This window comes from Tympanuchus pallidicinctus, unplaced genomic scaffold, assembly GCF_026119805.1.
Source record: "Tympanuchus pallidicinctus isolate F22 unplaced genomic scaffold, pur_lepc_1.0 scaffold2, whole genome shotgun sequence".
Classification (NCBI taxonomy): Eukaryota; Metazoa; Chordata; class Aves; order Galliformes; family Phasianidae; genus Tympanuchus; species Tympanuchus pallidicinctus.
In genome coordinates this window covers 47,729,913-47,754,932 of record NW_026294721.1, presented here as the reverse complement: position 1 = coordinate 47,754,932, position 25,020 = coordinate 47,729,913, and the positions used below count along the sequence as shown (strand labels likewise).

The following is a 25,020-nucleotide window of genomic DNA, read 5'->3' as shown; positions in this document are numbered from 1 at the left end:
TACTGTTACATTTACTCTAGCTCTGATATGGAAGTGATATATATTAAGCATTGAACTACAAATGTTCTTGCTAGGGGGTCTATTCATTCTTGTACATAAGTTCCATTAAGTTTACAGCAAAACAGCATTGCTAAATAACTACAGAGCAGATGTGACAGAATCTCAGGATTTTATGACCAGTTTCATTGATATTGTTTGAGCTGCTGAGTCAAGTGGCGAACACTTTTATGTTTGTGTATTTAGCAATATTTGCTGTGTTCTTTTCTTTTTTTTTCTTTCCTTTTTTTTTTTTTTTTTTTTTTTTTTTTTTTTTTTTTTCTTTTCCCAGCCAGCTGGAAGCAATGTAGGTGAATTCACCTGCTGGTACAATACTCTCGATGTGATTAGCTGGTATTTACAGTGACAGGTGCTGATATGTGAAATAAAAGCAATTAGCAGCTTCAGAGTGTGCCAGTTGCTGTGAGATTTCCTCTTACTGGTGGGTTTTTTTTTTTTTTTTTTGTTTCTTCTTTCTTAGTAGGATGGGGGAATAAGCATTTGAAAGATGTTCATTTTGTTTTTAATTATTCTTTTTCTCAGGTAGAGTTTTACAAAAACAAATGCATTGTAAATATGAAGGCTTTTTACTGTTTAGAAATGATGAGCTCTTGTAACACTGCTGCATATTTTCCAGGCAGAATCCAAATTATGTTTCAGCTGGAATCTCATTTGCTGCCAGATCTTACTTGTTTTGATTGCTTCTATTGTTTAAAACATAAAAAAAACTGTGAGTTCCGGCACTTGAACATAGTTGCAAAGTTGAGTTGTGTTTTAAATTTATACCTTCTTAGCGTTTGTCATTTGAAGATCTTAAGGAAGAACTCTATTTTAGCAGTACTAATGGTAAAGTTGGTGTATTTGAATATTCTTAGGTACAGATAGAAAGAACCTTGACTTGCCTACTTTTAGAAGATTTAGGCAGACGGAGATTGTTATAAAACCTAACTCTCCAAATGGGAGGAAGGCTTTTGTGAAAGTAACAGCTTAAGTGAGACTTCATGATTATATTTGCAAACTGTATTAACCTTTACAGTATGTGGGGGTAACTGATCATGGAAAGAACAGCATGGTGCTCTGACTTTGGCTCTTCTTGTTGTTATGAGATTAAATGTTTAAAATACTTCTTTATTGGGAAGTATTTAAAAGAAATGAAATTATATGTTTACATATACACATTTACAGGTTAAAGTAATATTTCATAGTGTTAAATAACCATAATATTAAATCAGCTTGTAATTGTAAAACAGAAATGGGAAATAAAGCTAAGTAGTTTCTCTCATGTGGAGCTTTATAATCTGGATGTTTTATTATTTGGAAGTGTCAGGTATGTTTGCCTTCCTGTTAATTTCCACAGGCTATGTTACTGAATTCGTTTTATTCATGACCTTCACTTAGATTGTTTAATAGGTTCTCTGCTATTGCACAGGACCTTAGTAAAATAGATTCTGCTCAGCTGTGTGCAGTAAATTAGGTTTTTAGTCAAGTTGTTTTCTTTTGTCACCAAAACTGTTCTGTGTGCTTTCCTGCCCAGTGAAAAGACTGAAAAACATATTTAGGGTTACCTATTGAACTAATTAGTGACTTAGTGATTTAAATGATGACTATATAAGCTGCGTTTTTGAGCAAATTGAGAGACAGTATCACGTTAGATTGCATGATGGCACTTAGGATTATTCTAAGCTAGGTCGTAAATGCTTGTTCATGAATAGTCAATTTATGGTATATGTTATTTACAGAGTACCATGTGACAGGCTATTTGACAATAAAAATGTGTTCTTGTGAGTCTTGCTTAACACTACTCCTGGATATTCACTGTTATGAGAAAAATTCCATGGCAAATTATAATAATCTCTGAGAGTGAAGTTTTGATTGGCAAGGTGATGCATAGGAAAGTACAAAGCAACTAAAACTTTCCATAAATTAATATTTGTATCAGCGACGCTCTTTCTGAGAATTAAGAAGTGACATGGAATTAATTTGCCTGTTTTTGTTGCCTAATCAATTCTCAAGTTACGATTTTTTCTTAAGATTTTACAGTAATAGATGAAATACAGCACTGTAGATTAAAAGGGTGATTGTAAAATTTATTGTAAACATGTTTAATTCATGTACAGTAATGTTTTTTTGTTGTTGTTGTTAATTTGGTTGTTACTGAAGACTAATTTCCATGTTGTGGAGTAGAAAAGGAATTATATTAGAGTAGCTGCAATGCCAAAAAACAGTAAATGTTGAAATCCAATTTCTTGCTATTCTCATGAACCTGTCAATGTGAAATGACACATGATCTTGCTGCTTGGCCATAATTTTAACAATTTCAGTTACTGCTTGGTCGAAGTGGTAGCTTCATGAAATGAGACTTTGGGCAGGTGACATCACTATTGCACAGGCTTAAGGGTGCTAACAGCTTTATGTGATGTGTTTTTCCTTCTTGTCTGCTCTCTTTTCTGGTTGTTACTTTTCTGCCAGTCCTGATTCAGGAGGTGCAGAATGATTCAGGATGTGCACCTGAGCATCCTCATGCTAGATCCAGCAGTCTTAACTTCTCTGGCCTCCATCTGCAGTTTGCACAGAATAGCAGATGCCTGCATCCCTGTCCAATGGTTCTGCTGTGGGGTTCATAATTGTTGACCGAAGAGCAGTAACAAATAGCTCTGCAGCAGTTTGGTTACATCTTTTTGGAGGAGTATCTGTCACATCCCCTCAGGTACGTGTAGAATATCATCTTATGCTTCTACGTGCATAGCTACAGTGGTGGTAATGAAATCCAACAAAAGCCATTATACTGCACAGAGAGTGATTAGCTGGTAAGGTGCTGAAGATAAGGCTAAGTTTCGAGCTTTGTCCAACTTTGATGCTTGATTTCAGTTAGGTCAAGGTTTTGGTGCCTGTGAAGGAGTGATGATAATTCCACCCTCCCAGTATGCATTTATGTAATTGGTTCTGGTGATTTTGCAGTCCAAAAAAATAAGCATCAGCTTGCTTGTCTGGCAGAAAACTTTTTTTTTTTTTTTTTTAAATATATATATTTTTTAGCCCTTTCTTGGAGTGGGGGTAAACAGGCTGTTTTGTTCATTTGTCACGCAGCTGCTAATACCTACACAAAGCATAATGCAGGAAGAGAAAAAGCATAGGCAGTAGGAAACTGAGGAATGCAGTAAGTTTTTCAGCTGGTGACAGTACATTTTCAGATTGGCAAAAGTAACTTCCTCACAGCTTTTCTGCACACTGAATTAAGGTGTCTGTCTTTCAACAGGCTTCATGATTCAGCCCTCAATCCCACCCTAGCTATTTCTCCCCAGTAAAATTCAGAGAAGTGAGAAATAAGGATTTCTATCAAGAATTCCCACTTCAGGTAGAGTTCTCATCAACAAGCTGTTGTCATATTTCTCTTCTGTCTTGTCATATCTTCCTCTTCAGTCTTTTTAAGTTGTTAATTCTTTAATATACATTTTCCACCTTCAAAATGGGTAAGTGCAGAACCTCCGTGCAACAGATTTTTTTAATGCCTTTCTCTTGATTAAAATATGAATTTGATTTCCCCATAAGGAGGTTGTATCACTCAAAATGTCATATTTCAAAGCAACTGGGGTTTCACAATGCTCTTGTGAAAATGTGACCACTGTGAATTCTTGACTATGTAATTGAAAATCACTGTGCTTTATACTCTGTGTAAATACTACCTTGTTTTTGGCTGACTGCTGTATTTGAACTCTTTGGGGGTGGGAGCGGGGGGAGGGTGGGAGCAAGGGGTTTATCACAGGGTTGTTTGGTTACTGAATCATGAAGACATTTAGACCTGAGATAAGTGCCTGTTTGCTCAGCTGTGCTAGGTCCAATTGCATTCAAAAATAGATCTACAACTCTAACTTAATTTGAAAAATCAAGTATCTTTCAGAGTTGAGAATAGAAATTCATCTTGCATAAAGTTTTATAACAGGGATGTAGTATGTCGGTGTGATAACGTAAGTGCTAATGCCAGATAAATATTACATCATTTCAAATTGCTATTGACTAGCCATGTGGGTGGAACCTTTCCCTTAGTACAATCACAAATGGGATGGAGAATGTATAGGAATCTCAGAGATGGTTCCCAACGTGCTCTTTTGTAAACTAGAGCTGTTATGAGCTCTGTACACCACTCTCTAGCGATGAGTGGACTTGAGTTCTACTGTGGGTTGGTGGCTCAGCCTGTAGAGCTGCCCCAGAAGTGGAAGCTTGAAAGCAGCATACTGAGGTATGGAGTTTATTTGCTGCCCAGTATCATTCCTGTTTCCAGGAAACAATGCCAACCTCAGTGACAAATTTTTCATCAGTAATTTTGATCAAGAAGCCTAAGTGATCTTTAAATAGAAATTGAAGGTAATCACCTAAGCTATCATTAAAAGGTTCATCTCAATCAGCAGAGCCTGCTAGCTGATTGTCACTTGAAGCCTTGCAATTAACAAAATGACTGGTGTTTTTGACCAAATAGCTGAATGTGGCTTGATTAATAGTGCTGTCTTGAGAATGGCCTTTTTCAGTATTTATTACCATCAGAACTGTCAATCCTGCATACTGTGTTTTGTTGAAGAGACTTTGTGATAGATATAGGTGAGTGGTTGTATGTAAAATAGGCTTTAGCTGGCCCTTGGAGATTTAAGTAACAAAGTTCAAGTGCTTGAATTTCTTCATGTGCTTCATTTATTGATATAGTATTAAATCAAAAATAAAGTTAATTCATCTGTGGATTCAAGAGACTTTGAATTTGAAATTAATGGGCACTAGCTAAAGCTGGAGCAGTGAGTAAAGAAAAAATATTATTTGTTTTGATTTGCAGCAGTACCTAATTTATTACATGTGAACGAGCATCACACTTGCTGGGAGCTGGGACTTTCTAAATAATGTTTTGAGTGTACAATTAGTGATCTAACTGCTCTGTTGGTTTTTTGTTTTTTGTTTTTTTTTGCCTCCTTTTGTGTAAGCACATTACCATTTCAGGGTTTTGTGGTTTTTTTTTTGTTTGTTTGTTTGTTTTTCTGTTTTTTTTTTTTTTAAACCTGCCTGAATTCCACCTTGTCTATTTTACCCCATAAGTACTTAAAGTTCTGTAGATACTGGCTGCTCGCATAGAATTCCAATTCTGTGTTTCAATATTATAATAATTCCTGTCCTACCATACTATACTACATATGAAACAAGTAATAATTTACAAAAGCTTCAACTATTTATATTCTGTGGTTGCTGTAGTATCTGCATACCTGAATAGTTTAGGAGCATAGAATTTTTTATCCTTTTTGCGCTGCTGTGTAGGAGCAAACAAGGTGTGAAGCTCTGTAGCCTGACTGCAGTGGGATCAGCTCCTACTTGAGTTGTGTAGTATGTATATGCAATTTTCTTTGAAAATCTTTATTTGCTTTGCATAAACTACAAACTAATGGAGTACAAATGAGTTTGTACGTGAAGATGTGATGTTCAAGCTGCTATGCTAAGGCCCACTTTGAGTATTTTTGCAGATAGCCGGAATCAGCCTCGAGTACAGATCTGTCAGCAAAATGTATGCATAGGCCAGTTTTAAACACTGTTTAGTCTGAGCTCAGTACAAAATAGAGAGTATTTCCAGCCTTTTCTAAATGGATCTTGAACATATGTTCTGAATATTTAAGTGAAAATTGGACATAGTAAACAACCTTTCAAATATTGAAGGAATAAAAATAAATACTTTCAGGATATTAATATGCTAGATGTTTAACTTGAGCTTTCATCACCAAATGTCAGTGCAAGTGTAGCTGACAACAAGTGAAATTGCATAGTGCAGGACACAGGGATGAGTTGAATAGAGTCTTAAATCTTCCAGCAAAGAGATTTTGTTTAGAGAAAAAGAAGGCCTGCAGTTGCTATGAAGTCTGTGAAAGACTGCAATGCCTTTTGATTTTATGTGAAAGTAATGAACATTTCATGCACATATTTAGCAGATGAAAGGATGGCATCGTCCACTTCTTTGAACATCCCGTTCTCCCATCAAACTAAAACACTCTTCGTTGTTTTCCATTTCAGAAAAATAAGTGAGAACCAGGGCTACATTTTACACAGATGGGTGGATGCAGATATAAAGTTGTATATAATAGAAAAGGTCTGTATTTACAGCTGTGACATAGTCATGACACAAAACTTGAGTATGTATTTTAGGTGCAACTTTATTATTCAGTGAATTAGTAATGTAAGACCATTTCTCCAGGTCTCAGTCTATTTGCTGAATTCATATTGATATCAAATGGTAGTTGTGCATATATAGGTTAAGAAAAACATATACCTTTAACAAATAGCTGATAATAAAAGTAGTTGAAATAAGGACACAAAGGGCTGAAAGTAGGAAAAGTGTGTGATTCTAACCCATGTCAACTGGAAAATAAATATTACTTTGAAAGTGAAAGATGTATTCTGCTTAAATTTAAACTGTGATAGTAACTAAATTGCCTGCTGTAAAGCAAAAAAAAAAAGGTATGGCATTAGAGTTTTCTAGGTTTAGTCTTTACTTCACATCTTGTGATCTCGGTTTGATCCTCTGTGAAGATTGCTTTGTCATAAACAAAGCTAGAAAGTTGTTCAATACAAACTTCCATTGTGAGTCATGCTGTCACATGTTATAATGCTGATGTCTAAAAAAATCTCCAAAAATTGTAAGAGTATTTATGAACAAAATCTTCCAGTAAAGCTAGCTATAGAGCTGCAATTATCTTCTTATTTGAAACGTATCAAGCCAAAGAAGCTTATGTGAGCCTGTCAGTTCTGACAGCTTCCTGGAGAAACTTGTAACACAGCTTGTTTCTTTGGTATGTACAGATGTAGGAAGTTAAAGTAATAACTATGTCAGAATCCCAAAGCCTTTGAAAATGACTACATTTTTAAACCGCTTACAATAGATTTCATGAAGAACAGAAATCAGGAAACTTTTGGGATAGACAGTTCCTTCTTTTGACTATCACTTTATCACTCTTTTTAGCTCCCGTTCGTATACAACACAACATCCAAAATGGTAAGCAATATAAGAATCTGAAGTATGTGTATTTATTTCATCATTTGCACTGTATTAGACAAAATGATGTGAAAACAAAGCCACAACAGCCTCATTTGTAAAATACTAAGACAAAAGGCAAAATCAGGACTTCTGAACAAACAAGAGATCGTTTCAAGAACCACCTACTGATTTGAACCCTTGGTTGCTTTTCTTTTGAGGAGGATGTATTTTAAGTTTTATTGCAACTTTATTTATCAAAAGCTTTTTTTAATATCAAATGTCAGCTACAGCTTGTTAAACAAGTAGTGTAATGCTCTCTTTCTCTAAGGAGGAGGAAAAATAGCAGGCTGGAGGGGAAAAATGCATTGGCAGAAGCAGTAAGTTATGCAGAGACAGACAGTGATCTAGAATTAACTGTCTTTTATTTAGTCTCTTGTTTCACTGGAGTACAAACATCTTAGATTCCTCTATGTGCTGGTTTGATTAGCTTTAGCTGTCCTTGCTGTTTGCCATTTACATTTTCACTGACATGTGACATATAGTTGTTAAAGCTTCATATATGCAACCAGCTCTGATTACTTCAACTGGATAGCCTGTGCTAGCCTATTATGTTATATTTGAGATAATAATTGGCAAACAGAAAACAGCAGCAATTAAATGTTTCAGAAGTTGTTTTTTTTTTTTTTTTTTTTTTTTAAACAATTTTTATTAAAACAATGGTTTATCTTTGAATAATAACATCTAGATGATTTCTCATGCATTTGAAGTATTCAGACTTCAGGAGAAATTACTTTTTAAATGGATGAACCACTGATCGGGACAAAATATTACATTTCCTTAGTTTAAGCTGGACAGAATACACATTTCATTGAAGAATGGTAAATGCACTTTATATATTGCTGCTGTGTTGTCCAGGTTAAATTTCCATATTGCTTATGCATTTACTTATTTTTACACACAGCATGTTCTGGAAATAAGGAAATAAAGAAAGTAACTGCAGTAGTTAATAAAAGCAGTTAATCCTTTAAAGCTAGTATGTGTTATATGTAAACAAATATTCATTTACTTCTTGTCTCACGGGTAAGATTTAAAAAGAGACAGCCTGTTATCTTTGAAGTGTCAAAGTCTGAAAAAGTCATTCAAGTTCTAGCTTTGCATTTGTTAAAGGCAAATGATCAAAAGTAGTTGTATTTTTCATGTTTAGCTGAACCATTGAAGATTTATCCCTGTGCAAGACACCCAACCACATGTAAAAAATAATCACCTTCTCATAATAATGAATTGTAAAAATAAGACAGTTCTAAAGATTTAGATATATAACCCAAATTAGCTTAGAACAGTGATGTACCATCATAGCAATAAGTATCATTGGTGTCTTTTATATAAAAGTCTTCACCATGTGAAGTAGCTTGTTTTGTTCTCAGATAGGGTTCAGTACCCCACTTTAAACAGGCTTCATGAAAGATACATATAAGTTGGAAAGAATCCACCAAGCAACATAAAATTATACTTTCTACAGCCTGATTTTTTTTTTTTTTTTTTTTTTTTTTTTAAAAAAAAGGAAGATTACCATCACATAAGGAAACATTTAAAGGTCTTGAAATATGGCATAGGCTACTGAAAAGAGAAAGAAGAAAGTCTCCTCTGAAGTTGATGGCAAGGACAAAAATTAATTGGTTTCACTCACAGCATGGCATTGAGGCTTTAAACTGGACTCTAGTTCCACAGATTTCTCAGGAAAATTGAGTTTTCTTTAATTCCAAGTACCATCTTCCCTGCAAGTCCTTCCAACCAAAAATACTCAAAAAAAGCAATATTGAGCAATTGTAAACCATTTACAAGTTTTCAGTTGTGTTTTAACCACCCAAGTGGAATGGTCTGGAATGGTTTTATTACACATTTAACACAGATTAGGGAAGAAATTGAATAGCAACCAGAATCAAATGTTAAGATCCAGATTTAAAACATATAATTAAGAAAAATGCAGAGTCATATTATTAACTGTGGGGCAGCGTGTGTCTGTTTTCCAAATCTAGGAAGGTCAAACATCCAGCTGTAGTAAAATTTAAAATGTACAGTCTGTTGTTTCTTTTCAAGCTCTGAAGAAATAAAGCACGAAGCTATATTGAAGAGGGCAGTAAATTTTATTCATTAAATACCTGTTTATAAGACTACCAATTTGAAGTACAAATTCAGATTAAGATCCATTCCATAATGCATATCAGCTTGAAAATGTGCAGTGCTGACAGTGCAGTGATATTTACATGAAAAATAGAAAGCAGTTCAATTATTTGACTGGAAATATAACTATTGTTATATGAATATGAAATATTGTGTGTCACAATATACTGCAAGTTAGTATGCAGCATACAAGCAGTGTTTAATGTTATAGGACTTTTTAAAATTGGGATAGAGTAATCTGTAGTTTTTACTTAGTTATGGGAGCAATTTGACTAATCAATCAGTGAACAGGAAAAACAGGTGACAACAAAACAGAAATGACCAATGAGAGCTGTACTTATCTATTTCTTAGGATGTCTTAGATAACGATATCATCAAGGAGTAGACTGTGTAATTGGCTTATTTTCTGCCCACTGAAAAAAGCCACACTGTTTTTCCTTTCCTAATGGGCACACAAAGAAATTCTTTCCATTATTGGGACCAAGCTTCAGCACCATCCTCATAACGCATCGCTTGCCATGGTGACAAAATGGAAAATTCAAATCAGCCCACTGTCAAAAGAAACAATTTTTAGATATGGTTTTATCATATATGTTGGCTCTGAGCTCATTATTTTAAAATTGAAAATGGAGATGGATCTACAAGAGAGGCCTTAACAGAAATTCTTGCTACTAAGTATAGTCTGATCTCTCCAGTGATCAGTGCACTGTATACATTTTAATTGGTGTTAAATATTATAACTAGGCTTTGTAAGTTTAATTGATGTTAATGCACAGTTTTCTACAAATTAAGGCATCATAGTCATTATTGACTTAAATTCATATATTCTTTCTGTTGGTAGGTGACCTAAGCTCTTCCCTTTCATGTACATTCATGCAGCGAGACGCTGAGACCACAGGTTGCAGCCATGAAGGCTGGGTTGCACAGCAGTGCAGCTGTGAAAGGAACAGTCCAGACAGACTACAGTGTGTGTAGTCTGTCTAATGTGTGCCCTCAGAGGTTTTCAAGATTTTGTCTTGACAGAGACATAGCTGATGTCCAGATCTAAGTTTTGCAGCACTCCTTCAACCCAGAGGCTGAAGATAACTGAGCTGTACAAGTCTCTCCAAATCGATAATTCTATTATGCATCTGCCTTACATTATGCTGAAGCAGATCAAGAGCATTTGCACTAAAGGTATGTTCTCAGATGTAAGAGAAGTAACTGAAACAATAAGCTTACAGTCATGATTATGCATCAACTCAGTGTGAACAGATATGATTCATTAAAAGCAAGAGATAATTTTAAACACTTGTGCACAGTTATAGATGGTTGGGGTAAGGTGGCTGCATGAAAAAGTGATTGAATTAAGGAAAAAATGGGAAACATTACAGGCTGTGAAGTCGTATACTTACTTGAAAATAGTTGCACCGAGTTTCTGTGGGTAGAGGACAGCTATAAAACATCCTGCCCTTGTTTTCCCCATCCTTCCTCACAATTCTGAGTTTGCAGAGGTGACCGTGTTTACTGCAATGAGGAGGGCCTGTGTGCAGTGTATGAATATCATCTGTTGAATTAACTTGAGGTTTGCTGTAATGACAGGTAACAAAATGACTTGTGCATATTGTTAAAGGGATTACCAACACCACAGCCAAGGAAGTCTCTCCTATTGTTGTTATAACATGCTCAGTGCACATTTGCATGTAATGACAGACAAAGAACTTGATTCTCTAATACAGCTTATTGCTCCTTTAAAGCTGAATGATAATGGGGAGTGAATAAACTAATCTAGAAGGTATCATATCAGCTTTGCCCAGCATTGGTTTTAAGCTATTTCAATGTATTCCTAACTTCAGCTACAACACAAAAATCATACTACCTGTTATACTGCCCACCCTAAATCCCACCCAATATTAAAAGAATATTCTGCTTTTGGTAGGAGAAAGATCAATACTAAGTAATTAGTCGAAGTTGAAGGTAGTTGTATGCATTCCAGAATTCTCCTATTCTCTTTACTAAAAAAATTACTGTAATGCTTGTATTCTGACAAGTAATCTGGCTAAGGGAAGGGAACAGTGCTGTCTGGTTTCTCTCTCTTGATTGAGGTATGGATTATGTGAATGCAATACATGAGGTTTTATTTAGAAATGGTAACACGAAGAAGAATACTTATGCTCTTTGAAATATTTCTAATATATTTATAAATCCAATTTACAGAGCAGAATAGCAGTGATGAAGCCACGGGGAAAGCTGAAAAGATCAATTAGCTATTTCCTTTCTTGTGAAGTTTTCAGCTTAGGAAATTTGTCTGGAAGACTATAGTCTTGTAGGTAAAGTTTTATTCCAATACCTCATTAAAACATTCTCCCTATGCCTCATCAGGAAAAAACAAAACCAAAATCCCACAAAACTTCCACACTTCATGTACTTTGTGGTTCAAAGTTTATTTTCTGTAATATCTAAGTTGGTGGCCTTAGATAACTACCTGATATTGTTATTGATATCCAATTTATTCTTTGTGTTCTCTTATTCTCATCACATCTACATCTTTCCTCTGTAGTCTTCTACTGAGAAAGCAAGTAGAATGCTTTTTCACAGAGCACCAACTTGCTAGTGAGGGCCAGTTTCAAAATTGATGCTTCAACAGTGCATTAAATAACTTCTGTATTTCAGAACAGACAGGACCAAGAATTCTGCAGTGTATCACAAACTTCTTTCACATTCCCCCTGTGTAATTTACCACCATCAGTGAAATCTACTGTGCACTCCCATTACTGCTGTATATGTCTGCCCAAGTTTTCCTTAACAATCCTATCATGTTCTCACATTTCACTGGGAGTGGGTATGTCTGTAGAGGCTGTGTAACTTAAAATTCAGGATGGGTGGAGCATTGGAGCATTGAAGTAATTGCATATAGGATAGGGAGGGAAGTTAAGAGAAAATAGTGACAGTAGGTTCATTAAGTTAACTTGAACAGAAGTTTGTATCATGGAGAAAAGTTGAAAATTGCTAGCTGACAAATACTTTCAACTAAAATACACAAGCAATTCAGTTACTTTCCTTTTGGTATGAGAATTTACACATTAAGTGAAATAGTAAATCCATCTCTAGCACCTCTAACTTATTTTTAGATACTTACCACATTTTAAGAGTGTTCCATTATCTACCTGTTTCTCTTTAGGTTATAATTAAGAAACATGTTGAGAATACATTCTTTTGCAAATAATGAAAGAAAGCAAAAGACTAAAGATCCTGTGTTTACACAAGGAAAACAAGTTAATAATCAAGACAGTAGAGAAAAAAAAATCACCTGCCTAATAAGCACTTCAGTTTATATGCTTGTTATCTTCCACGATGATTTCAAGGTTTCTCCAAACAAACAGTGAAGGCAAGCAGCAATCAGACAACTCCTTTGGTAGAACTGTTTACCTATTTGAGCAAATCTTTCCTATTCAAGGGAATACCTGCACTATGAACAGCTGTTCAATTAACAGCAGTACTGGCCAGATGCCAAACTCAAGACTTTTCCAGCAATAGCCTAGGTCCTTCAGTGCTTTTGAGGTCTCAGTGTAGTTTCAGTTACTCGAGAGGAAATTACCTTCAGCAGAAATGCAAAGACAACACTGCATGAACTCTGCAACACAACATTCCATTAATCTTCAAGGATAAAGATGGTTTATGTAATTACAAAATAACAAAACTTGTTTGTATTTTAGAATACATACCCAATTGTTACATTATATTGGTGAACAGAAGATACGTGATGAGTTTTCTGCTTCTTCTTTGTGGGCTTGAAAGAGGGAGGCTCCTGACCAGAAGATGAAGCCAGAGAAGTTACATTTGTTGAGCAATACTTGTCTATGCTTATTCCTGAGTGGTAGACATTATTTTGATTCTGGCTGAGATTGCCTTTTGGAGTAACATACTCAGAGCATCCATCAGGTAATTGGATATCACCTTTCAATTCTGCTTTATTACCAAGATCTGTTAAGACAAGAGTGGTAGTTCCAAATGCAGCCTTCCTGTTGATTTTTATTTCTCTGCTTGGTTTTCTGAAGTCATTACAAGGGTATTTAATGAGATTTATGTTAAAGTCTGTGGAATCTTCAACATCCTCTGTCTTCAATGAAGAACTCACTATACAAAATGTGAAATAAGTACAGCATTAGTTCTTGAGGTAGAAAAGTTTAAGTATGGAATGATTATAGGATTAGCTTTACCCCTAACATCACACACGCATAACTCTAAACTTTGTTCCTTTTTTGTTCCTACAAGACTATTGACTCAAATAACTTGCTGTAAATCCCTTCACTGAACATTTTAATCACTTTTCTATAAAAGGTGAAGGAGAATACAAAGTTGCTCTTCAGAGAGAAAACAGGTCTCAGTGGGGTCTGTCCACTACCTCTTTTATCTCTTCTTAATATCTAAATACAGGAATCTGCACAGAAGGTAGCAATCTTTGTGTCCCTTTATAAGTCTCATTCACATCTGCTTTCTGCCCGCAGAGGTCTAGATAGGAGCATTAAAACTCCAGTAGGAGATATCAACAAATTTAGTCCAAAATCCTCCTTAATCTGAACTCGGAGGAAAACAAAACAAAACACTAGCTCCTGAGAAATCTAGCAGTGCTTTGGAAAGGGTACCAAAATATCTACTCCCCTTCTGGTTTTGTTCATGTGAAGGAATGTGAGTTACTTTTCTGTACCACTGATGATTTCTCTTCCAGGCTTTTGCTGCAAACATCTAACAATTTTAATCAGAGTTTGAAGTATGGTATTTTGTTTCACTCCTTGCTCCAGCAAAAATAAGCGATCACCACAGAGACTTGTCTATAGAATCCCCATCTGCAAGTAAAGCTGGAAGGCAAGACACATCTAGGGTTTAAGACGAGACAGTTTCTATGATCATCTGTGTAAGATTTCCTCCAAACCTGACTTTAAGTCTGCTAAAGTTACATAAATACAATTCACAGTAAGTCATTTCTACAGTTCTATAATTCTAAAAACTGCACCAAAACCACAACCCTCCTTTCCCCAGTATGGGCTCCAGGCAACCTTTCAATACCTTCAGGCCTTGAAGTCAAACAGGCATCACAAGTTTCAGCAGAAGGCTTGTTTATTAGGGTACAGCGCATACACGTCCACTCTTCTTCACATTTCTGAGCTACATGTTCATTAGAACATGACCCCCTGCCACATGCCCAGCCAATTAGGCTATTTCTAGTTGGCAGTTTGCTGTGAAACAGAAGAATGATGTTAGTCTTTTGTGACGTTTCCTCCACAAATTACCCTACATCACTATGTTCAGGAAGGCAAGAACCTAGAGAAAAAGCAGAACAGCATGCTATACCTGCCTAACAACATGTCACTATAAGAGTTTGATTTTCTTCTTTACCTAAAGGGCAGATCTTTCCCAAGCAATACAAATATTCAAACTAACACTGACAAAAAGTTAACAATCAACAGAGACACTCTGCAACACAGTGCTCCAGCATCTCTCACATTCCCTACTGTTCTTGAATAGAGTAGCAAGAAACTTGGCAATAAAGGACAACCACTTCTGTACATTTCCTCCCATCCATTGTACAGAATATTTGAATATTTACAAACAGATGATTACTGAATGAAGAACTAATTGGAAGTTGCTACAGTCACACAACCTAAAAAATTTCAACAATGTTTGTTCTCTCTTGTAAATGGCATCCATTAGACCACTTTGTTGTCATAAAAGCCAACATAATTGAAAACGTTCAAGTTATAAAATCTTTCTTTTGTCTCTCCATTTCCTGATTTTTTTTATTTTTATTTTTAAACTTTTAGGTGCTTGTTCAGTTATAACTGGTAAGACAAAGCTGTACTGGAAATGTTTCTATAGAGTTTTTCTGTAGTTATTTTTCCTTTAAATTACTGTATTCATATGTTGGTACATTTATGTAGAACCATAGTTACTGTTTTAGTTACTGCATGCTATGAAGGACTAGTTTTGTCGTACTATTCAAAAATTATTTGCATGCAAAATGAAACTATCAGTTCAGTGACATGCAAAGTTTTAGGTACTGCGCTTGCTAAGTCATCAAACATTTGTCTCTGTAGTTGGTGAACTGTTGTGACACTCCTTAGACTTATACTTACTCTATAATTATCATTCTTCTTAACAGACTAGGTATCTAAAAAGGTTTTCTTATTTTCCGCCACCAATAGTTGAGAAATCTACCACAGCTCTTTCACAAAATGATAAAGAGGAGTTATAGTAGATATTACAGTATCATTCCCAATTTACTGGGGTAGATAACAAAATAGCCTAACTAGTAATTTAAAAATATCCATTTTTAATACTGTCTAATAATTTCTACTACTCAGCCATCACATGAACATTGTCAGACTGAAATTATTCAGCTGTCTTCTTTACAAGTGTGATACTCCTCCCCATTAACATTTTTCCCATATTTCACTATCTAAAAATGTATTTTAAAGATTCAAGGTACTCTTGAATTTTATGAAGTTGCTTATAATAGGTCCTGTCTTTATTTTGTCATTTGAGCAAAAACATAAGCTACTGGACTTAACCCAGGAATCACTGAGTTAAATTCTACAGTTCATGATCTATAGTACGTCAGTTTGATTACACAGGCTCCTGTTTACCTTCAAACATGAGAAGTTTAGACTTGCAGAAAAGCCACCTGAGAGATAGGGACACTTTAAAGTAGTAAAAGTTACTGTGTAGCAGAAAGAGCAGTATAATGAAGCAGTCTGACCATAAAGATGAAGACAGTACCCAAAACAGCCTTGCAGGGAGGTCACTCTGAAAGCATGCCTCCTATTTATTTCTGAGGAACTTCCACAGATTCAAAGAACACAGTAGCACTACTTGATAGAGCAGATTTTCAGCTACAAAACACTATTTTTCAAAGTCACTACCAGTAGCTACCTGTTTTCATCACTGATGAATGAGAGCCCGCTTACCACTCATGCAAAAATTTGCATGGCTGTCAGAACATGGCTTGTCTTTCACTTCACTGTTGCCAGTGCTGAAAATAAGAGAAAATACTTCCAGAGCGGCCTTCATGTTTCTATCGCTACAATTACCACAACTTTAACTAAAATATATCACTGCTTAATTGTTTGTTTTCAGAAAGACAGTGATTTTTCTAGAATGGAGAGAAAGTCATTTCTTCCCCTTGCATAATTTTGTGGTTGTGTGACTCAGTGGAACATTTCCACCTCCCTACTGTTTTTCAAAGTACTTCTCATAACTTTCAGAGGAAAAAAAAACAACACAGGAGATTGGTTTTATCAGCATGTGAAATATTTATCTTCTACACTGGAATTTTCTATGTTGATCTGCACTGAGAAGTGATTTTTAAGCTTTAAGCAAAATCCCTTTTGCCATCTGATTCCTAAAAGAAAGTTGGAAGTGAGGGTGGCAGAGTAAAATAATTCGGTGTAAAACTTCTATATTTTTCTGTAAATCTTATTAAAAAAAACCTCTCTGTGTACATATATATCCATACACACACACAAACATACATTAATGAAAACGAAGTTTTTAAAATGGAAATTGTGTCTTTCATCAGACTGACAGAGCTCAATACAAAAAAAAAAAAAGCAAGATTGAGGCCTCAGATGAAAATTTTTCTAGAATAACTTAGGTGTGGAAGAATCTCTGCGTAAGGTACTTTTGAAACTTTTACCTTTTGTGATATCAAACCCTTCTGTGATATCAAACGCATTTTGTGCTTTTTTTGAAATAAAAGGAAGGCTGCTGCTAGCATAAATTATATGGAACTGAAAGTCTCTGTGGCACACTCATAGTAAAAGCTTTCCAGAACTGTTAAGTAGAAAAAAAAAAAAGTCTGGAGTTCTACAGTACTTTCTGCATTCTGAATTTACTTTCCTTAGTATTCCTCAGCATCTCTCTACATCTAGAACAAAATTATGTGAATGTAGTTGCTTAGATATTCCTGAGGGCCTTCCTACAAGAAAGAGAGACACAGATTCTTATCTTCCTCATGCCGTTCAACTCACTGACATGTAAGCATCCAAGCCTATTATGTTTCTAACTGAGAAGAGAGAACAACTTTTCTAATAGCAGTGTATAATTCTGAGTACTTTCTGTTGTTTTTATGATTTTCACATTTGATTAGCTAGTTTACAACAGAAGGGATCTTTAAGACAAGTATTCCAATCAAAGCTTTTAACCATTTTTAATAAGTACAACTGAGCTTAGATACAAAACACATACTGGTTTGCATGCAGCCATTCTATTTGCTTTCTATTGTTAACAATAACAGCACTTTCAGGACACCAGCACTTCAGTGTTATAAAGATATCATCATACCTAACATTGACAAGCTGGGGATCAGCCTTTTGACATCGAGAGCAGAAGTAAGTCATCCTGTTATTCTCTCCTAAACGACACACAGTGATTTTCTCATTGCACTGACCGCAGGTTTGGCGCCTGTATACTTTGTAGTGTTTGTAGAGTGGAGACCCAGTTTTGCGGCACTAAAACAGAGCATGTTTAAAACCGAAGTTACAGATACTATATAAATTATGGTAGGTTTTCCACAGCTCATCTGAAACTAAACTAAACTAAAAAAAATAGCTGTGCAGACTAAAGCTTAATGACTAAACAAAGAAATTAGAGGCACGTCCATGAGGGCTACATCCTGTATTTCATCTTCTTTTATTTCAAAAATTGACATTAAATCTGGTATATCATTGTATATCAATATTATATCAAAATTTTCCTGAATATTGGAATAAAGAAAGAAAGACACAAAAAGACATACTAGCATGGCATCAGCAGACATATGCTAGGGATCCCTTGTGTTTAGATGGACCATCTAGCTTTGATTTAACACCAGTCTTCTTTGACCTGTCAGCTGCAAAAATAAACTGGGAGAGCTCATGAGCTCCAGTCTACACAGCAGAGAAAATGAGTAGGAGTCAGCTTAGTAAATTTCAACAACAGAATCGCAAAATCGCAAGGTTGGAAACGACCTGCAAGATCATCAGTTTCATCCTAGTGCTCATCACACCAGACAGGCTGGCTTGTGAAATGCTAGTTGGCACAATGGCAAGATCCCCAACCCCAAGAGCTGGCAGAAAGTCATGTTAAAGTAAGAACAGAACAAACTCAAAGGGCACAGTGACCTAATGAGACCCCAAAGAGCTGAAAAGCAAGAATATTTCATGAGACAGTTCATGCAAAGTCAACACAGGCGTACCTCAGCTAAAACTGATAGAAGGAAAAAAAGTAAAATCAGGAAGAGGCCAGTAGAGATACAGCCAGTAATTCAGTCAGAAGGAATTACTGATAAAGTGTTTGTATGAATATTCACAAGCTTTTTTTTTTTTTTTTTTTTTTTTTTTTTGTAAATTTCTCCATTACAAGTCGATTTTTTATTATTTTTTATTGGTTATTAAAACCAGAAAAAACAGCAGCTTACTACATGAACTAGCTCCCACATATTTGTATCTGTAAGATATTAAACTAAAAATGAAAGTGTAGAATGATTACTACAAGAATTACAGTATATACTAACATTCTATAAACAGTGATCATCACTACCACATATTAATCTGTTTTTGTTATGTTTTTATCTTCAAGAGGCTTCAGGGGCAAGCTCATCCTTAAAACGTACTTAGCTGATGAATACTTGGTAGGTTTAGTTATAAAAATTTAAGATAAGTAAACTTAGCTACAGAAAATGTAAATTGTTTATTGTTAGTCTAAATGCTTGTGACAATGCCTACCTTTAGTATTATATGCTGATGCAGAACCACTTGCTCTCTATTACTAGGCTTCTCTATGAAGTTTGGATGATGAAACGATTCCAAATCTAGCTAGATTAAATCTCTACTCTTTGACAGGTTAACAGAAAGCAGAGATTTAAATAGACTAAAATGAATTACATTTATAACCACTACCATTGTAAGAATGGTAAGAAATGTTAAATCTTTTTCTCCTATCTTACCAACTTCTAGCAACATTAGCTCCTTGTCTTTGAAGAACTTTGAGAAACAGACAAGCATTTCATTCCTCCACGTGCAGCTTAAAGAAAAACATACAAACAAAAAAGCAGCAACGTACAAGAATTAGGTCCAGTTCTTTCATTCTGTTTTGCAAAGAGGAAGAGCCACCAGGAATTACAGGGTTGACAAGAGAAGAAATAAAATCCTATTGAATGGCAGTAAGGAACAGCTTGAGTTTATTTTGCTTTATCAACCAAGGAAATTGTCACAGTTAGGAAGAAATTGTTGTTAGGATTTACAATGCATTCATATAAATGTATTTATTTCAAGTTTCATAAAGCTGCATTAATTGAATTCCTATAAAAATTCCCAGGGGCAATCTCTAGTTCCTAGTTTGAAGAGTTGTCACCTTACATGCATGTGCCTAACCTATATTAATTCTGACACATTCAGAGTGACTTTATATGTACAGCAAAACTGTACTGAATTGGCCCACGTGTCACTCTTCCTGCTGCAACTGGGCCATAGTTCTGCACATTCTTACAATCTGTATTTCCCTACTCTTCCATCTCTTGACAGTTCACAATAAAATGCAAAGCAAGACTCCTATTCACTGAAACACTTTTGTTTCATTTCTTTTCCTCTTTCCCCTGGCTGATCAAATACAGCTGTGATGCTGTAAATTAAGTTTTGGAGGTTTCTTAGAAATCTGTCCATACCTTATAAAAAAGCAGGGTAAAGTCACGTGTCATTTTCACCAAGTGACGTATATGCTCATCTGTCAATTGGCAAACCTGCAAATGAAACAAGTATGATTTTTACAATATTGCTATATTAATTGACATCAGTAAAGAGATCTGTATAGACACAGGCACTCCAAACACCTTCCAGTGAGTTCTCCTAACAAGGGAAAAATAGTACACTTTCACATCATACACCACACAAACTCATTATGTGAGTAACAAATAATGTACTTTGCTTCAATCATGCAAAATATTAGCTGAAAACTTCAGTGGTCTACCTCTTTATTGACCTAAGAGTTCCTGATCATAGAAATCATATGAGCCAGCAACTCTGAATTCACTCTGCTGGGAATATAGAGAGGACTCCTCTTGAACCTAGAACTCGCTTCAAATGGATAGTCATTATATCCATGAATATAATCATACAGCTCTAATTAGGGTTAAAATTCAGACTGATTCTATGAAGAGCTTCCAGAAATATTATGTTTAACAATAACTCCTACTATTTTCACCTGCTTTCCTCTACAATTTATGTAATCTCAGTTTCCTTTGCTAATTCTACAGAATTAGGTACAGAAAAACACAAGAGCAAAGAAATCCCAGGCATTCTTAATTTTATTTATAGGCTGACAATTTAAAGGCAGCACAACACCATGCTGGACAAAGTCAGGACTTTAAATTAATTCCCTAGAAAAGAAGTTCCAAGCTGGAAGACAGGCTTGGCGCAATAAGTGTCTAACGTGGGAAACAGGAACAACAGTAACAGGTTTCAAGGAAAGCTATATCAAGTTCTTCTAATCAGAATGATGAAACTATTAGGTAATGATAGATGAGAAAACAAAGGAAGATTAGAAGATAACAAACTTTTATATAAATATATATTTATTCTCCTAATACTTTGGGATAATTGAAAACAATCTTGATGCAATCCACCTACTTTAGCAGCTGGATGGAGACCGCTGTCAAATAGTGCTTCATTTTTTATGATATTTCCAACTCCAGGTAATACTGTTTGATCCAGTAACACATCACATAACATCTGGGTTTTCTGCTGCTTTACTTCACTTTCTGCTCTTAAGAAGCTAAACTTTGGAGAGCAGACATCCAAGCTTTCCATCATTCTTACTTTCTGCTCACACTCTGCTACATTTCTGGAAGAGAAAAACCAACAAAAATGTATATATTTTTAATCTTACTTGCAATTTAGCAACTTTAAAAAAAAACAAAACAGTATATGAAAGTGTAACAGGTTATTATTTGCAGATAACACAAAACGTGAAAATACCACTCATGGGAAGAGGCACAGAAATTATATACCCCCGCTACTCCCCCCTTACAAGACAGTTCGATGATACATATGTAGAACATACAAGTATCTGTCCAACATACAAGTAATCATCCTAATTTGGCTCAAATTAGCTTGAAAACTAGTTAAATCTATTTGCAATATAAGAATCATGCGTTTGGATCATCAACCATAAGATACGGGTACATGGCTTCAGCAGGTTTTCAACATGACAAGAAAATATTTTGTCTTAATTCTTGATTATTTTTTAGGCTAACTACAATCAAACTGAAGAACATATAGTTGCAAGAAAATACAGTAGAAGCTATCTCAGTCTTGCAGAAACGTATCTGTTCCACCGTATTAAACTTACATATGGTATAGATATATTACTTGATTTTACATGTTCCTTTTCACCCAACAGTTTAAAATGCTTTAAAATTAAGCTTGCTACATTAGTTTTATTACCAGCAGGAAGTACAGTGCTAAAGAACAAATATAGCTGCATAACATTAATTAGTAAAACCATACCAAATTGCTGTCACAAAACTCCAACAAACATAACCTTGGGGCCACAAAAGTTTGAAAACAGTAATTGCTACAGATACTTATTCTTGCTAAGAAAGTTACATTTAAAATTAAAGAAGTAATGGGTTTTAGCTTTCAGATCGAAGGACTGAATTAAATCCAAGTTTCATTCCCAGACTCGACAATATCTAATGAGGCTATGGTATAGAACTGCTTTAGCTCCTTGCAAACTGCGATACAAAAGTGACAAAATTAATTTCCATATCAATAAACATTATAGTAAGTTTTTATTTATTTCTTTTATCTATGATGGCTTTCAGCCAAACAATTAACACTGTCTGATTTTTATGTTTTATTTCATTCTTAGAAGAATGTTATAAACCAAGCTGTGTTTTTTTTCTCTTTTGTTGTTTTCTGTTGTCATTTAAAGTTGGTTAGTTTCTGCCTTACCTATACTCTACTGTCACCTCAAAGAAACAAATAGTATCTTCTATAAGTTGTATCTCCAAAACTGGTAATGCTCCATTTCTGTCTTTACTTCCATCAGGATTAATGCGCATGGAACCGTTCATACCAAAGTGAATCCTTGGAAAGAAAGAAAATTCTTATGGGTATTTAATCTTAACAATGTTTTCAAGCATTTGCTAGTCTAGTTTTTATAGTTAGAAGCTGTTCTCACCTAACCAAGACAGTATGCATGTACATAAATTCTAGTCATTAAGAGAAACATTATTCATTAGTTTTCAAAGGCCCACGACCAAGGCTTTCTTCTTACAAATCAGTTCAGTTAGTTTAGTTATTCCAGCTGCATCTGCTTCTGTTACCTATTTACAGTTCTGAAGTGCCATTAACCAGTCAAGAAAAGTATAGACCAAAATATTGCACTAAAACTTCCAGAAAGTTCCTTTTTTAAAAGACTACATTCACTGTAATAGCTGATCATTTCATTAGCCAAGCTTCACTACACTGTTTAAAAGAAACGTTAAAGTCACAGTCAGCCATGATGAGAAAAATAATTCATGATCATTGCTATGTTTATGTTAGAAGGCCTTAAGGTTATAAGATTTCACTCCATTGTGTTTCATTACCTTTGATGTGCTGAAATCAAGTAAAACAGAATTCTTTTTTTAATTACAAATACAAAAAAAAAAAAAACACTAATTAAACTTAGGATCTATTATTCAATTATAGCTAGTAGTAAGATGGTGATTTTTTTTGTTGTTTTAAAGTAAAAAGATAAATTTTTGGAATTAGTGCCATACAGCATTGGAAGACTGCTTTAATTCGATCTACTTTTTGCCTAAGGGTTCACTAGCAATGCATTCCCCCTCAAAAACATCATCTTATGAAAGCCTGGAGAATATGACCATCTTAAAGCTGCAGTTAGTTAAATCTTCTACACAACATGAATGGGTTCTTAAACCATCAGGACCTTCTTAAATCATCAATAATACTCTAGAATGAACTTTGAGTGATGAGCCTTTTGATATACTGTGTTAACTACTGTACTGAAAGTAGCATTATAGATTAATGACTCCAATACAAATTGCTATGGAGAGTTACAGAGAGTTTCAAGCATTTAAAGTGAGGCTGTACAGAAGTTTCTCCATAACACTAACTTTCCAGATCTCTGGACAAGAACAAAAAGATCCCCTGAAAATGCATAGTAATTTTTTTATCTCTTACCTCAAAGCTTTTTGATCAAAATACATAAAAAATTCCTTTCCCAGTGTTTCCACACCCTTGAAAACTTGTCCAGTAAGGAAATCATGACTAGAGGTTCTCTCCTCACTTGCAGCAGTCTGAAAATGAGCACACAAAAAGATTAAAACAGAGTGAACAAGTTTCTGACAGTTTATTTTCCTCACCTGTCAAGGTCCCTCTGAGTGTGAACTCAGGGGCTCTGAAGGTCCCTTTCTGCAGTTATTAATTGAGTAGAAAAACAACAATTTTTTTTTTTTTTTTTTTTTTTTTGCATGACATGAACACCATTTACTTCACCTGTTACAGAAATAAGAAAGCACTCTCATTTCACCCTTACATCAACTGTTAATCCCTTCTAATAAAGGTATTTGAGTAAGATACTACACAGCAAGATTTCTTTTTACTTTATTCTGTTCAGGTTTGTTTAAAGCAAACCAGAGTAAGAAGTGACAGGCATGAAAAATGAACTTGACATGCAAAATATTCCAAGTTAAACCCTTGCAACTTCAGCACTAATAGCACAGCGTGGGTCCCCTTAGTACTCTTTCAGCAGTGACCAAAGCCTCAGCTATGGTTTACAGCCTACGATGGCCATTTCCTGACAAATAAAGGCAACCGGAGGTGACCTCTGCTGCAGTTCATAATGAGCACTGAATAGAATTAAGTTTCTCTATGAAATTAGAAGAGTAACTCCTTACTTTTAAATGGCTTAGTCCTAAGGGACACAAAGCTCCAGACTAACCTGTTGATGGCGTAACTTAAACAGATTTATCTAGAACTGCACTCTTTCTTAAGTCTGTTTAGGCATTACCTTTCTGAACCTTAATCACAAGTTCTCATACCCTGCCTTATCTACACCAAAAGAGATGTATACATGCCGGGGGGCTCCCCAGCCATCTATTCGGGGATACCCAGCACACTTACTATGAAAGTACACACAGCCCCTCGCAGCAAAGTGCAAACAGGTGTTGCAAACAACCCCAACCACACCCCTAATGAGAGCCAGACTATATCCCAACCCGTTTCCCCACCGCAAGGGTTCACAAGCCCCAGCAAGGTCTGAACCGCAGCAAACGAGAGCGTCTCTGAAAGCTCTCCACATCCTGGCGGGACCCAGCACCACGCACACCCAAGAATTCGAGCTGACGCCCAGTTCCTCACCGCAGCGCGAGCCCCAGCCGGCAGAGCGCTGCCCCGCGCGCTGCGCACCGCCTGACCCCGACGCACTCGCGCCCGCAGCCGCTCCGCAAACAGCGCGCAGCACGGGCCCTCCACCATGTCGCCGCCTCTTCCCTTCAAATCTCCCGCTTGCTGTGGGGTGGAGCTGCCGAGGGAGGATATGACTGCGTTAGCTATGAATATCCCAGCGTATCCCTAAAGGGCCCCGATGGGCGGGTCGGGCACGTCACCGCGTTGTTTGCACTCGTTGTTTGCACGTCACGCGTTGCTTGCAGCTCCGCTCCGCTCGGCACGCGGTGTGGTTTGAATCTGGAACCGTTTTAACGGCTGGGAACAAAAGCTGTATGAACGTTAAGCTTTGTTCTGCGAGACCCTTCAGAGAAAACACGGTATATCTTATTTATTTTT

At 35.8% G+C, this 25,020-nt stretch overlaps 1 protein-coding gene across 2 annotated transcripts; it reads right to left on the bottom strand.

Moving 5' to 3' along the window:
• Window positions 1–8,589: 8,589 nt before the first annotated feature.
• Window positions 8,590–24,785, bottom strand: NEIL3 (nei like DNA glycosylase 3). 2 transcript variants are annotated; one of them, XM_052682322.1, is made up of 10 exons: window positions 24,595–24,785; window positions 23,416–23,531; window positions 22,180–22,314; window positions 20,854–21,067; window positions 19,893–19,967; window positions 17,534–17,700; window positions 14,261–14,430; window positions 12,919–13,330; window positions 10,609–10,783; window positions 8,590–9,765 (listed from the first exon to the last, which is right to left on the bottom strand). In XM_052682322.1, exons 1-10 carry the CDS (start codon window positions 24,709–24,711, stop codon window positions 9,589–9,591), a joined length of 1,758 nt encoding a protein of 585 aa, XP_052538282.1. In that variant the 5' UTR covers window positions 24,712–24,785; the 3' UTR covers window positions 8,590–9,588. The 2 variants fall into 2 exon arrangements, with proteins under 2 accessions (XP_052538282.1, XP_052538284.1); XM_052682324.1 differs by lacking the exon at window positions 24,595–24,785 and adding an exon at window positions 23,598–23,705.
• Window positions 24,786–25,020: the final 235 nt, after the last annotated feature.

Bases quoted from the DNA above. Each gene is read 5' to 3' on its own strand.
- NEIL3 (XM_052682322.1), bottom strand. From the start codon at position 24,711: ATGGTGGAGGGCCCGTGCTGCGCGCTGTTTGCGGAGCGGCTGCGGGCG. The intron at 22,315-23,415 runs GTAAGAGATAAA...TTTCTTTCCAAG, and splicing joins TTTGATCAAAAAGCTTTGAG to GATTCACTTTGGTATGAACG. The intron at 19,968-20,853 runs GTAGGTGGATTG...TTTCATTTGCAG, and splicing joins GTCTCCATCCAGCTGCTAAA to GTTTGCCAATTGACAGATGA.